The following is a 15977-nucleotide window of genomic DNA, read 5'->3' as shown; positions in this document are numbered from 1 at the left end:
TTTCCATTTAACATGCTCCTAACCATACATGTGTCTATTCATGTCTTTTTTTTTAATCTAAATTTTTTAAAATATTTTTTTTCAGAGAGAGAGAGAGAGAGAGAGAGAGAGAGAGAGAGAGAGAATGGGGGAGGGGCAGAGAGAGAGACCAAGATAAAGAATCTGAAGCAGACTCCAGGCCCTGAGCTGTCAGCACAGAACCTGACATGGGGCTCGAATTCATGAGTTGTGAGATCATGAAGTGAGCTGAAGTTGGACGCTTAACCAACTGAGCCACCCAGGCACCCCTATTTACATCTTTTTAAACATTGAAATAAACAGATCAATCACTGTTATATTCTATAAAAATTCCTGAATTCAAAAAATCTGAGAACTAAAAGCAGACTATATGAAATCACAATTCTATAAAAGGTCTTAAATTTCAAGTTGTTCTTTTTTTTTTTCTTTTCTAAATCTTTTCTTCAAATGAAATCTTACTTGAAACCCAACACTTGTAATCCATCTGGAATGCCAATCTCCACATTACTGGCTCCTGATGCACTCTGAGGTCTATCAAGGTCTGTTCTTGTGACCATTCATCATTTAAAACTGAAATTTATATTGTGAGTTCCATGAGCTCTAGGGCCATTTCTGTTGTATTTACCACTTCATTCCCAATACCTAGCACAGCATGTGACACAAAGTGGTGTCTGATGAATATTTATTGAATGAATGAGTGACGAAAGATCAGACAGAGAAAATGACATGACTTGAATTAAGTCACACAGCAAATTGATGAGGCTCAGACTTAGTATATAGCGACTGGGTAGGTACCGGTGGCATTACCAGAATAGGAAATAAAGGAGGAGAAATAGAGTGAAAATGGATGCTGAGGTCAGTTTTGGATATTAGAGTTTGAAGTGCTTTGGGGGCATCCAGGTAGAGGCATCAACAGACAACAAACTGTTAAGTCTATTTAGTTTAGACTCAGTGGTCTAGCTCTTCAACTCCTCTTGCAAACGGCTTTCATTTGTTTCACTTTTAAGCACTGTGTTTGTCCAGGCATGTTTCCCACCATCACATAGCCACCAGAGCAGAGTTGCCTCAACTTTATTGTACATGCAAATCAACGTGAGGAATCTTCTTAAAAAACAGATTCTGACTCAGAAGGTAGAGAGCCTGAGCTTTGGCAGTCTTAACAGGCAGTCTTAGTAAGTTTCCGTGTGATGCCGAGGCTGCTCATCTACATTTTGAGAAGCAAGACCCTGCAAATCAGTGAAAAATGGCACGAAGAGTTGGTTGGCAGTTTGTTTTTTTCGTTCTGTAAAATCTCACAATCTTTATAATAAATAGAGATGGGGAACTTGCAAAGTTTTATTTGCTTTTCAAATGAATTTCTTCTCATAACCTTTTCTTTTGCACTTCAAACAATATGTTTAGGTGTTTTACATGTTTGCTTTATAATATAATGTGACTGTTAATTCATAAATTAATTCAAAACAAATTTTCTTAATTTAGTTTTATTTTTTTGTTATTTTATGTACGTATGTATGTATTTACTTATTTATATTTTATTCTTAGGAGAGAGTATGAGCAGGGAAGGGGCAGAGAGAGAGAGAGAGAGAGAGAGAGAGAGAATCTCAAGCAGGCTCCACACTACCAGCTCAGAGCCCAACGCGGGGCTCGATCCCACCAACTGTGAGATCATGACCTGAGCTGAAATCAAGAGTCCAATGCCCAACCAACTGAGCCACCCAGATGCCCCAATTTTTATTTATTTTGAGAGAAAGATAGAGAGCAAGGGGGGGGGGGGAGGGCAGAGAGAGAGGAAGACAGAATCCCAGGCAGGCTCTGCACCATCAGCCCAGAGTCCGATGCAGGGCTTGAACATACCAAAGCGAGATCGTGACCTGAAGTCAAGAGTGAGAGGCTTAACTGACTGAGCCACCCAGGCGCCCCAGAATTTTCTTAATTTTAATAGTGATCCCATAAACTGCTTATTCTTTCTAGGAGTTTTTTTTAGCTGTTAGCCTCAGGCTAAGATTTCAGGCTAAGTTTAGCAGCTGTTGGAAGTAAAGCTGTTAGAGAGGCAGGCTCTGGAAGTAGGTAAATTCAAGACATTTTGAAACATTCAAGTACTTATAAAAAGTACCAATTGCAAAATAGTAACATAGTTTAAATCTATGCAGAGGTCTAGTTATTCTTATCCTGAAACATGGAGACCATCCCAACTGGAAAACAAAAAGATTTTTATGAGAAACCAGTAGCCTTTCTTAGATATCGTTACATTCATCTAAATTGAATGAATGACTTAGGCATCATCTGTACTTTTATCTGTAAGTCATTTTTCTTTTAACGTGATTGCTATACAAAACTTCATTGTTTTCTTTTTCATTCTTCCATTCAAAAAATCTTTTTATGATTCGTTATGCTTCTGGGCACTGAGAGACAGCTGTTGAGTCAGATAAAGATCTTGAGTTCACAGAATTAGTTTTGTAGGAAAAGAGACAATAAGTAAATAAATGTGATCGTTTCATGTGAAAATATGTACTACTAGAAAAATAAAAAAAAGAACAACCAACTAGAGTGGTTCAAGGGTGGTATTCTTAGATTGGGTGGTCTGGAAAGCCTTATCTAGGGTGTAATATATAAGTAGAGAAATGAGTAAAATGAAGACATGAACCATATTTTTTTTATTTTTTTAACTTTTTTTTTTTGACGTTTATTTATTTTTGAGACAGAGAGAGACAGAGCATATGAACAGGGGAGGGTCAGAGAAAGAGGGAGACACAGAATCAGAAGCAGGCTCCAGGCTCTACGCTGTCAGCACAGAGCCCAATGGCAGGGCTCGAACCCACAAACTGTGAGATCGTGACCTGAGCCGAAGTCGGACGCTCAACTGACTGGGCCACCCAGGCGCCCCAAGACATGAGCCATATTAATAAGAAAAGATAAGAGCAGAGTGGAACTGCCATATACCAAGAGTAAGCTTGGTGTGTGGAAGGGAGATTAAGACCAGTGAGATGACGGGCACAAGGGAGGAAAAAGCAAAAGAAGAATGGAAATGAGAGAGATAAGCAGCAGCCAGATCAAGCAGAGCAGGGAGTATGGATTTTATTCTAAGAGTGACTGCAAATATTTAGAGTTTTTAACAGAAAATTACATGTAATTTCTCTCTTCAGCATTTCCATCTGTACATTCCACTACTATAGTACATGCTTCTATAATACATTTCTTCACTAACATTATTTATCACTTATTTCCAACATGTCTTTTCTACTAAACTGTTAGTTCCTTAAGAGCAGGGACTGTAATGATTTATCCACCTTCTTGTATGCCCAGTTCATAGTGCAGTGCATAATATATGGAAGGGCTAAGTAAATGATTACTGAATGAACAAATGGGTATTTTATTTGTTCATAAATCTCTACTCCTGGTTGTAATCTTTCTATTGAATTCTGGTCTCATACTTGCAAATGCTACTGGCATTTTCAATTAACTGTCCAATTTTTTTTTTTCTCAAGTTCAACTACAAACTCATTATTTCATTCCAACTTCTCCATATTTATTGGTTTATATCAACTTCTTTCTAGTTTCCTCAGTTAGAAATGTTAGAGTACTGGGGCACCTGGGTGGCTCAGTCTGTTTAGGGTCCAACTTCAGCTCAGGTCATGATCTCTCAGCTCGTGGGTTCGACCTTGTTTTGGGCTCTGTGCTGACAGCTCAGAGCCTGGAGTCTGCTTCAGATTCTGTGTCTCTGTCTCTCTCTGCCCCTCCCCTGCTCATGCTCTGTCTCCCTCTCTCTCTGAAAAACAAATAAACACTGAAAAAAATTAGAAATTTTAGAATACTTTGATTCTTCTGATATTGGGAATTTTCTTTACTTCATTGACTCTAGCACTGGTTCAGACTTTCATTATTTAACCTGGAACCATCCAACAGACTTTTATCTGGCTAGGACATTCTGACTTAAATTTCTTCTCTTTTCACATTGACACCACATATCTCTGCAAGATCATTGTCGCTGAAGTGTCATTTTACTCCTAAGTTTGTTCATTGTTCTATTTATCAACCATTTTTCACACTAATGTGTGTTTGATATGTGGCATTTTCTTGTATAAATCCTTAATTAGTGCTCACATGAACTATATGAGATAGTATTTTTATCTCCATTTTATAGGTAAGGAAAATGAGATTTTGATAAGTCAGGCTACCTGCTTAAGGTTACCTTTTTTTTTTTTTAAGTTTATTTATTTATTTTGAATGAGAGAGGAGAGAGCACAAGTGTTAAGGGGCAGAAAGAGAGCAAGAGAGAGAGAGAATCCCAAGCAGGCCCATGCTGACAGTGATGTGGAGCTCAAACTCACAAACTGTGAGATCATAACCTGAGCCAAAATCAACTGAGCCATCCAGGAGCCTCCAGGTTACTATTACACCAATAAGGAAATGGTAGGGCTGAGATTTGAACACAGGTCTATTTAGCTGGGAGAACTAAACTTTAGTTATTGCATTCATGAGTGGTATCTCAAGCTTAAATTCCTGCTTGTCTTTGGAGGTTATCCATGATACAGCCTACCAGTCTTACTGAACTTCTTATGACTGCTGAATTTGCATCCTGTATTTCACATCTCAAATGTTTTTCTAGTTATCTTCTGGGCATTGACCTTTTTACTTCAATTACATTGTAAGCTCCTTAAGATCAGATACGATGTATTACTCTTACGTTTCTGTGAAGGTCTGCTAATGTGGCGTGCACAGGGTATATTCTCAGTAAAAAACTGACAAATCTTTAGCACAGTCCTTGGCACATATGCATGCTTACTAAATGGTAACAATGATTATTATTTATTATTCCTGAAGAGCTGATACATTAAACTGAAGTTCTAAAAAGATAACTATAGAGAAGCCTGGGTGGCTCAGTGTTAAGTGTGCGACTCTTGATTTTGGCTCAGGTCATGATCTCACTGTTTGTGGCTTGGAGCCCCATATCGGGCTCTGAGCAGAGCCTGCTAGAGATTCTCTCTGCCCCTCCCCCACTCACACTCTCAAATAAACATTAAAATTTTTTTTTGAAAAAAGATACCATCGAATTCCGATCTCTGCCTCAATCCTAAGAAATTTTTGCTTACCTTCCTTATGATCTAAACAGTTTTCCATGCTAAGTTTGTTCATTTTAGTCCCATCCTACCCTTTCTATTAAGTGGCATCAACTACAATATAGATCTCACCATAACATCAACAAGCAGCAACATTCCGTCAACTATTACTGCTCTTTTTGAGAGTGCTTTGAAGAAAAACAAGGAATAGTTGGAGTAATTTTTTTCAGATGATTGTTAACGCGCTTGCTATCTATCTATCGATTTAACTTTAATGAAGTTTACTAGAAGTGTCTGTTCCAGACTTCTGGCTCAAGTTTCTTACTTACAGTGACTCGTGCAATCAGGTAACTCCCTTGCCCTACAAGCCCTCCTTCGCATCTCAGCTTGAAGTTGAATTGTCCCAGATGCAATAATTGGAACGTCCAGCCCCCTAACCCCACGGTGCCCGGGGACGCAATGAAACGGAGGGTTTAGGGCCCCGCGGGTCCGCCCCGCCCCCGGTGAGCGCAATCGCGTCCGGTCACGTCGTACGCTCCCCCGGAAGTGCCGCTGAGTAAACGGCGGGGGCGTGTCTCCAGGCAGCTAGGCGTGCAGTTAGCCAGAAACGCGGGAAGTCGGGCCTGGCGCGGTTACAGACGGGAACCCTGTTGTTCTGTCCTTTTTCCGAGGGACCCGCGAGCCTCTCTGAGGGCCCTGAAGGTGAATCCGACTGGGTCTCCGGCGCGACGCCATGGAAGTGGTGGAGGCCGCTGCCGCTCAGTTGGAAACTCTGAAATTTAATGGCACCAGTTTGGGAGATAGCCAGGGTCAGGCGGTGCTGTCTCCGAGCTGTGTACCTGTCCCAGACCCTCGGCCGCCACCACAGTCGAATGAGCGGTCCCCGGACACCGGCCAGGCCGCGGAGGCTCAGCCTGCAGAGGAACAGCCGCCAGAACTCGCGCCGCAATCAAGGCCAGAACCTCCACAGGGAGGGAACTGCGTCACCGGCTCAGGCTCCGCAGAGCAGGCGCGGACCCCAGACTCTCTAGAGACCTCGGACTCGGATTCAGACTCGGACAGGTCCGGTGCCTAGGGGTCCCGGATCTCCGGAGGGTGGGGGGAGGCGCGAGGCCAGGGACTGAGAGGGTTCTCGCGTGGGCCCGGGAGGGAGGGAGGAGCGGTAGCTAAGCTTACTGAGCACGTGTTGACAAGTAGCTCGGACCGCCCATTCCTCTCTCCTGCAAATCGCGTGGTGAATCCGAGATTAATAATCAGATCCCTCTTTCTTAAATGTGGTAGTCTGAAGGGTCCTATGTATAGATCGTAAAAAAAAAACCTGAGGATGATGGATTCGATAACCAGTTTGGCGTGTGTCCCTTTACGTTTATGATTTTGAGTTTTGTCGGATCTTCAAACAAACAAACAGGTTTAGAGTGTGTTTTTTTGAGCCAGATGAGTTAAGGAAGGACCAGTTACAGGATTTCAGACATTTCCCGTTTGGCTCCTGACAATTTTGTTAATTCGTAGAATTCTTGCAGGGAGCACGTGTTCGTGAAATTAGGGAAACGTTGTTATTTAGCATTATTATATGATCTGGATAGATTTTATAAACAGGTTTTTTTTTTTTTTTTATAAATATGACACATGTGGTGAGAGAGGACTTAAGGTTGTAGGATGTTACTAGACCACACTGAACGTTATCTACACGTATTTGAGTGTCATGTGGGATACTGAATAGGTGAATAAAATAGAGAGAGGGACCAAAACTAAAACTAAACACATCAATACATAAATTAGAGGTGGTGAGAATTACAGTGAAGGGACAAGTGAGACATTGAGAAAGTAATAGGAGAGGCCAACCCTGTAGGACCCTGTAGCCATGTTAAAGTTTTCATTCAAAGTGTTAGAGAAGCTTTTGAATTTTAAGCAGAGAAATGGCATTCTCAGGTGTATATTCTAATAAGTTTTGCTCTGTAGAGAAGGAATTGAACTGGATTCAAGAGTGAAAGAAGAGGGGTGCCTGGGTGGCTCAATCAGTTAAGTCTCCCACTCTTGGTTTCAGTTCAGGTCATCATCTCAGGGTTTGTGGGTTTAAGCCCCACATCGGGTTATGTGCTGATAGTTTTGAGCCTGCTTGGGATTCTCTCTCTCTGCCCTTCCTGCACTCGCTCTCTCGCTTTCTCTCTCTCAAATAAAGAGAGCAGAGAAGCAAGAGTGGAACAGTGGTTGGTGTGGAAGTAGTTGGAAAGATGTTGCACGAGTCCATGATGTGACCATTGTTGTCTGGGTTAAATATTTTGAAGTTGCCCTAATAGATGGGGCAGTGAGCTAGACAAAGAGACATTGGTGGTGCTGTTTAGTGAAGTGGGGAGTAACCTATCTGGGATGGGGGCTGGAGACAAATAAGAGTGTTTAATTTGAACAGTTAATTTGAGATTTCTTTGACAGCTAATTGTAGATGTCAGGGAAGCATGGGATAATAAGTTTAGAGTTTGGGGGACAATTCTTGACTGGAGATGTAAAGTTGAACATCAGATTACAAATAGGATTTAGTTTAACTTTTTATTACAGACATTTCAAATTTGTTGAAAGTAGAGAGTAATGTAATGAATGCCCATGTACTCGACACCACACTTAAACAGTTTCCATTATTTCGCTAATCTTGTTTTATCTTTTTTTTTAACCTGAGAGTTTTAAAGGAAATCTAAAATAGCATGTCACCTTACCTATATGTTCTTTACATTTCTGACTGATAAAGTACTTGTTAAGCAACCACCATGTCATTATCAGATGTAGTAAAATTAACCCTAATTCCTTAATATCACCTAATAGCCAGTCTATATTCATATTTTGCTAGTTGTCTTTTAATAGTTGGTTTGTTTGAATTAGAATTCAAACAAGATTCTCAAACAATGCATTTGGATGTTATGTCTGTTTAGTCTCTTTTAAGTGAACGACATTTTTTATTTAATGTTTATTTTTGAGAGAGAGAGAGAGAGAGAGAGAGAGAGAACAAGTGGGGGAGGGGCAGAGAGAGACGGAGACACAGAATCTGAAGCAGGCTGCAGGCTCTGAGTTTTAGCACAGAGCCCAACACGGGGCTTGAACTCACTGGGATCATGACCTGAGCTGAAGTTGGACGCTTTACTGACTGAGCCACCCAGGTGCCCCAAGTGAAGGTCATATGTAAAGCCGTGAAGACAGAAGAAGCCACATGAGGGTGGAATACCCCCTTAACATAGTGGATGCCAAAATATGGAAGTTTTTTGAGGAAGCCAGTGGGAACCATGTCAGATGTTGCTGAGAAGTTAATTAAGATGACAGAAACACGTCCATTGGACTTGACAACATGGGGAATGTTGGTGATCTTGTCAAGGAGTGGTGGTGATGGAAGCCATTTTGGGGTAAAGACTGAATGGGAAGTAAAGGAGCAGAGACAGCATGCGGTAACAACAACCGTGTCAAGAAACTTTAAGGGGAGAAATGAGGCCATAGCTGGAGGAATTCAACAGAGGTAGTGTAGAGTTTTGATATGCTGATGGGAATGATCAGGGATAGAGGGGAAGATTCCTGATAATAGTAATAGTGGGAAGGAGTTCACTGGTAACAGAAGGAAAGACCATACTTGCCAGGACTAATGTCTTAATTTCAAGCACTTAGTAGTCCATTGTTTTTCAATGAATTATGGAATAGTATGGACTGGCTGTACTAGGCAGTTTGAAAAGAAAACGCTGTGCTAGACAAAGAAAGAAATAAGTGTACCTTTGGTGGGTAGGGGGTGGCTTCAGAGGAGGTAATATTTGAGTTGAGCCTATAAAGAAGAATGGAATTTTTCTTCCCTGGGGCATTCCAGTCAAATAGCACAAATAATGGCATGAGGTGTGAAAATAAGGGAATTTGGGAAGTTTTATATGCTTCTGGGCTAGAGAAGTGGCAGGAGATGGGCTTGTAAAGGTTATCAGGAACCTGATTGCAGAGGGCTCTGAAATACACTAGGAGCATGGCCTGTGTCTTGTACCCAGCATAGATTTATGGAGAAAGTTTTAAAGCTTTTCTCTGTTTAGTGTTTTCTTAATAAAGAAATGGAAAGAATGGTACAAACACACAGCTGTCATCTTGATTTAATACTTATTAACATTTCAGAAGTTAGTTTCAGAGCCATTTTATTTTTTTAAATCTTTATTTATTTTGAGAGAGAGAGGAGGAGAGCATCCCGAGCAGGCTCTGCACTGTCAGGGCAGAGCCTAACACAGGGCTCCATTTCACCAACCATGAGATCACGACCTGAGCTGAAATCAAGAGATGCTTAACTGAGTCACCCAAGTGCCCCATTAATGAGCCATTTAAAAGTCATTTATAGGTATTATGACACTTTCTCCCTGAATGTTTCAGCATGCATTCTCTAAGGGGACATTTTCTTACATAATCACAATTACCACACATAACAAAATTAATAATTCCCCAAGATCTAATGTCCAATCATGGATGGTTTTTTTCTTTTTTATTTTAAGCAAGTGTGAACTGATTAGGAGGGAAGGTCATGAAAGCGTGAGGGTTAACAGCAGTAGAAGGAAGGGTTGACTGTAGTGGAAAGAGACTACTAGTGTTAACGCCAGTTATACAGTTATTACAGAAAGATAGGTGAGAAATGAGGACCTCCCCCAAATATGGTCATAGTGACAGTGGAAATGGGAGTGAGAAGTGGAGTAGGAGTGAAGTTTGCCATCTGAAGATAGTATTTTATCACTGTGAGATTGCATTAGCTCAAAATGATTCCAACTTTTCTACCTATGGTGACTGGATTGAAGACTAAGCAATGAAATAAAATAGTAGCTCAAGGAGAGAAGCAGGTTTAATAGGGAGAATTTTTTTTTTTTTAACTTGTTGGTAGTATGAGGTGAGTGTAGGTTATTCATACAGAGTGGCCAGTGTACAGCCAGAGATAAGGGGTGGAGCCTAGAATTTTCAGTATCAAAGCTGATGATTTAGGAGTTATCTATACAGGAGTGATGATTGAAATCATTGGAATGGATGAGGTTATCCATGGGAAGAGGACAAAGAAGAAGAAATGAGGATGGACTTTTAAAAACATAAAATGTGCTGAGGGACATAATCAGCAATTTAAGAAGAGGGTTACTGGTCGCTGTGGAAATCAAGGGCTAAGGGAGTTTTTAGAGAGTAGAGTGGTCAGCATGATTGGTAATTTTCAGGAGTTTCCCAAGTTGCATGAAACTGTGAACATTTTATTGGCAATTAAGTGATCTTCTGGTCATTGAGTAGTAAGAAAGGTCTCTTGTTCAGAGATTTCTTTTGTGAGTGATTTGTCACATGCATAATTACATTAAGACAAATGTGTGATGTATGAGACTATTTTAATAAAAAGGTTTTGGGTTATAGCAGAGGTTTTGCAAATGTTACCAATGGATTAAAGTCTACTTTCCAAAAATCATAGTCAATTTCGAGATGCTAGCTTTTGAATTATATCAGCAACAGTAAATACATAGTAAAGTAGATATTTCCTAGTTGAACACTTGTAATTTAGTACTGTTTTACTACTGCTTTACTAAGTTTTCAACTTTTTCTCCCTACAGTGACACAGATTCAGATAGTTCAAGCTCCTCCTCGTCCTCATCATCTTCCTCATCATCGTCCTCTCGTCTGTCACTTCCTCCACTGCTGTCAGATGGAGAAGATGATTTACAAGTTGAGAAGGAAAATAAGAATTTCCCTCTTAAAACAAAAGATGAATTACTCCTTAACGTAAGTACTTCTGTTTGTTCTTAAACTTAATTTGCATGTTATAAAAGATGTTACGGTACTAATTCTGGTCTCATTTGGCCTGTATCTGCCTCCATAAATTTGAAGACTTCTCAGCCTGTTATTGGGCAGACTTTTGCTATGCCTTGTTTTTTGTTTTGTTTTTGTTTTTTTTTTTAACATAAAAGCAAGGATTGATCTGGTTGCTAAGGTTTCTAAGGTTGCTTCTAACTCTAAAGTTTGAAAATTGTTCATGCTGGGCATTAACTTTAGTTTGCTACTTTTTTAAAATTTTCTTAGAAAAGATTTCATATGTGGATTTACAACCTTGGTGATGTGTGTGTGTGTGTGTGTGTTTGTCCACACGTCAGAAAATTTTGTCCAATAGTAATTGAAATCTTTTTTTTTTTTTTTTTTTAATTTATTTATTTATTCCGAGAGAGAGAGTGAGGGGAGAGGCAGAGAGAGGGAGACGGAAAATCCCAGGCAAGCTCTGCAATGTCAACTTTAAGCTAGCCGGATGTGGGCTCAAACTCCTGAACCATGCGATCATGACCTGATCTTCAGTCTGAGCTGAAGTCAGGCATTTAACCAACTGAGCCACCCAGGTGCCCCATAATTGAAATCTTTTTATTAATTTATTTATTTTTAAATGTTTATTTACTTTTGAGAGAGCAAGAGTGTGCATGCCCAAGTGAGCAAACACAGGTGGGGGGAGGGGCAGAGAGAGCAGGAGAGAGAATCCCAGACAGGCTCCACACTCAGTGCAGAGCCCAATGTGGGGCTCATTCTCACAAACCATGAGATCATAACCTGAGTTGAAATCAAGAGTTGGACACTTAACTGACTGAGCCACCAAGGTACCCTTGAAATCTTTTTAATTGATTGCATTTAGAGGAGTAGAAAGTGCAATTAGATGGGTAGAGTTTCTTAGGACCCCTATTTACTTGAGGTTTGGGAACATTTTATTGTTGCAGATGGAGAAAACTTGTTCATTACAGGATGGTATTTATTGGCACCTGATAGGTTTGGTTTGTAAAGTAGTCTCGTGTGGTTATTTCCTCTTAAACTGTAAACCGTTCCTAGAAGGATGGTGATAGTTTGGTTGAAACCTCATGATCCAATAGAAATATCTCCTCAGAATTTCAGAATATAGGCTATATTGCCCCATGTTTATTCTCTCTATACCCTTATGTACTTTACTTATTGTTAATGTTTTTTAAAAATTTAATGATCACTAATTACAGTTATTATGTAATAACTTAATGAAACATTTTAGTGCAAGGTTTGAAAGCATTTAATTTTTTAATTTTTAATTTTGAAAACATTTTAAAAGCCTGGAGGTAATTGGGCACCTTTTTATGACCTACCAATATTATTTCTTTTTCTCTACTTGTAGTGAGAAATATCCTATTTTATGCTTTATGTATTGAAAACCGCTTGGATTTTTATGCAGCTTCATCAAACTACAGACATTGATATCCCTTCCTGGCCTTTTTATGCACAGGCTCTCCCAACTTATGACTATTTATTTTCTGAAAATATTAGGAGACTTCTTTGGCCTTTCTCTTGTATTTTGGTCACCTTTCTAAGTTTTCTCAGATCAACAAATAAAGGACTGCAGTACTCCTGTATATATATCATTAAAAAAATTTTTTTTTAATTTACTCATTTTTGAGAGACAGACAGAACATGAGTCGGGCAGAGGCAGGCTCACCCTGAAGCAGGCTCCAGGCTCTGAGCTGTCAGCACAGAGCCCAATGTGGGACTCAAACTCGCAGACTGCAAGATCATGACCTGAGCTGAAGTTGGACACTTGACCAACTGAGCCACCCAGGTGCCCCTGTATATCATTTTCTAAATTTATCTTACTAGACCTGGAATTTTACCTTGTGAATCTCTTGAAATTTAATGCAAAATTTTAGTCTATATGTTTAAGTATTTTTCTTGGTATATTGTGCTCATATTTTCATCAGAAAACCAAAAGGGTCCATGTTTACACAGAGGCCAGGAACTACCTTCTGGAAGGCTGAGTTCATATCTCATCTTTGTAGCTTCCATAGTATCAGGTAGGGTGCTTAATAGATAATGAGTTGTCAGTCAAGAGTAATATATGATTGAGAATAAGAATGAGTAAGGGAACTGGCATTTTACATTCATTCATTCTTAAACTATTCTAGCACACCTGTCATATACTAAGTGCTATAAACAAAACCCTCCAGTTTCTGCTTTCATAGTGCTTGGTGGAGAGAGACAGAGAGTAAATAAATCAGAGACAAATATAATTTTGGAAGTGCTATTGAATTGTGAAAGTATGTTTGGTTAGTATCAGAAAATTACATGTTTGCTGGCAAGGTATGTTAGCTTTTGAAACTTGAACAGTGGGCCAGTCTGTTCCCTTTTGTGCCAGTTCTGAGGGATCTTTGGGAAGGATGGAAGAAGCAATTATAGTCTTTACTTTTCAACTTCGGATTCTTGAGTAGCTTTTCACTTTATTTTATATTTACATGATTAGGAAGTCAATTTATTGGAAATTCCTAGTCCTTTAGACTACTGCTACTAGAGTTGAGTGGAGGAATGAGTTCCTTGGTCTGCCATAAATCTTTGACTTAGGGCTGTGAAAGTATATATTAGGACTCCTTCAGGACTTCAGCTCTCAAGTTCAAGGGAGAAGAATGACTTGGCCCTGATGAGCAAGGATGGTATGGTTACACATACTGCGTGTCTTTAGGACTCTGCCTTTTTCTCTGTTGATCAGTAGGTTTTTCTCCATAGACCTGGCAGTTTGGCCATTGATATTCCTATATGCGAGTCTTGTGAAGGGCTTAATACTGGTTTACCTGGGGCCTGGTACACAGCCCTGAACACATCATTGAGGCTAATGGAATGTGTCTTCAGATTGCTTGAGCATTAGTCACAGTCACTCCTGTTTATGTGGGAAAGTATGTAGGAGAGTAAGTGCTTTAGAGAAAGTACATGGGCATGTGTGAAGGTGGGAACATGTACGAGCCAGTTTACAGAAAGGGAGTGTGAATGTGTGTGTATTTTGAGGAGGGTGAGGGTTGTGTGGTTAACACCAAGCCATGCAAACCACAAGGAATGGGTTCTCTGTCATAGGAAAGGGAGGCTTTTATCCATTTCGGAAAAGGATGCTATTTAGTCAGTAATAACAGTTATCGTATTAGAGAATAAAAGGGAAATACTTGGAAGAGGTTATCACACGTGACTTATGTTGGACTCTTGTGGTTGTGAGTAGCAGAGGCTCTCCAATTACCTCGAGAAGGGAGATGTATTGTAAACTTACTTGGCGAGGAAAGCCATTGGGAACTAGGCAGCTATTGAGGATGGCCGTGCTGTTTCTTTTATAGGCCTCTTGGATATTCTCCTAGTTCTCTGAGTGTCATTTTATTCTTTCTTTACTTACTGACTTCTTCTGTTTACCTGTAGATTCATCTTTTTAATTCTAGCTCCCACATAGATTGTGACCCTGGCTCTCTATCTAGTATCTTCTGTCATCTTCCCCTTGACAAACCAGACAGTTAGTGCTATATTTCTTTGCTGACTTTGGGACAGTCCTATTATTTAGCTTATTAGATTTGTTTTTGTGTGTGTGTGATTTTGTTTAAGTAAAAACAAAATAAGTAAAAATAAATAAGTTTATTTATTTATTTTTTTGAAAATGACAGTCTACTTTTCTGGGAACTATCCCCTCTTGACAACTAGCTCTAGCCAGTATCAAATGTACCATCTTTTTCAGATCATACTGATATATCCTTTTAGCAGGGATTGTGCATAGAACTGTTTCATCTATGTAGTCTATTTAATTTAATTTCATAATGAAATGCTGAAGAAAATTAATGAGACCTATTATTCATGTTGTCTTTGCTAAAAGGTACACATAAGTTAAAATCGACCAAGCAGTTCTATCCATTAGAGAGTTTCTGCTGGATGTTAGAGATCTCTAGAACATAGACATGCCCAATTTATCCCAGTTTTCCCTGTCTTACCTCTTTATAACATGTCTCATATTCTAGGCTGTCTCTACTGCCATTGAGGCATGCTGAACATCATTTTTACCTTCAGTTAGTCTGTCAAGCAGGAATGTTGCCTCCCTGGATCTAGCTTTTTAAATCTTTTCTATTGTTGAAAAGTTAGGTCCTGGTGATCTAACTACTAACTATTGCAGGTCTTTAATTGTAAGTATATGGGAGATAGTGAAGCAACCTCAAGATTGTTCTTTTAGAATTAACCTTAGAGTGTTGCAGTAATCCCTTTGGATGACAAGATATGGTTATAACTTGATTTAAAAAAAGGAGGGGTGAAGAGAAGAGGAAAAAAAGAGGGAATGGTTAGCCATACCATAGAGGCATTGAAAAGGAGGGTAATCTTAGATGGCTCTATTTATAATGTCACAATTATGTAATATATGCTGTTAAATTTAGCCAAGTGGACTTATTCTTTTATCATATACTCCTCTTTAATGCTGAGAAGGTGTATATTTAACCTCCACAGTAAATGTAAAGCAGCATAGATATTACAGCTTTGAAACTACATTAGACCACATTGAGTTTATTCAGTGTTTCAGTGAATTGGAAAATTAGGTCCTTTTTGAAAAACTTTGTCAGCAGTTTATGCCCTGAACTGTTTATTCAAATAAATCAGATGTAATTAAAAATTTAGAGTCGTAAAAACGTTTAAGGGATTGTGACATTTCAAAATCTTAATCAGAAATTAATTTTATACATTAATGCCTATTATTTTCTCTTCTGAAAACCTGAAGGGTTTTACTTAACATTCAAAAGTTATGGTTACAGTGCTTATGGGGATAAAAAATAGATAATGCTGTAGTAGGCATAATAGTATGTATTTATACACATAATATAATATGACCAAGAAAAAACTTTAATGCTTTAGGCAATTCTTGGTACCTTCATAATTTAGAGACTGCCTATGTTATATTGTAAAACAAATGCATTTTGTGGTTAGGTTGAGTACACTATATTTTCTTTCTGATTTTGGCAGTGCAGATGCATATCCTAAAACATCCTAACATAAGGGTATGGAAACTATCTGGACCGCCTCAAGTGGTCAGAAGTTACTTACAGCCGATTATTTCATGCCTGTTGATCTCACACCATCTATGAAACTGTATTGCACCTTGGT

General features: G+C 39.3%; 1 protein-coding gene across 1 annotated transcript in view; it reads left to right on the top strand.

Moving 5' to 3' along the window:
• Positions 1-5652: 5652 nt before the first annotated feature.
• Positions 5653-15977, top strand: part of NAF1 (nuclear assembly factor 1 ribonucleoprotein) — a 41877-nt gene continuing 31552 nt past the window's right edge. Inside the window, exons 1-2 of the mRNA XM_060653854.3 lie at positions 5653-6137; positions 10649-10817. Of these exons, the coding sequence (XP_060509837.1) occupies positions 5809-6137; positions 10649-10817 (498 nt within the window). The 5' untranslated portion in view covers positions 5653-5808. The remainder of the gene's footprint in view (positions 6138-10648; positions 10818-15977) is intronic.

Source organism: Panthera onca, chromosome B1 (assembly GCF_046562875.1).
Source record: "Panthera onca isolate mPanOnc1 chromosome B1, mPanOnc1 haplotype 2, whole genome shotgun sequence".
NCBI lineage: Eukaryota > Metazoa > Chordata > Mammalia > Carnivora > Felidae > Panthera > Panthera onca.
This window is presented reverse-complemented; position numbering and strand designations above follow the sequence as displayed.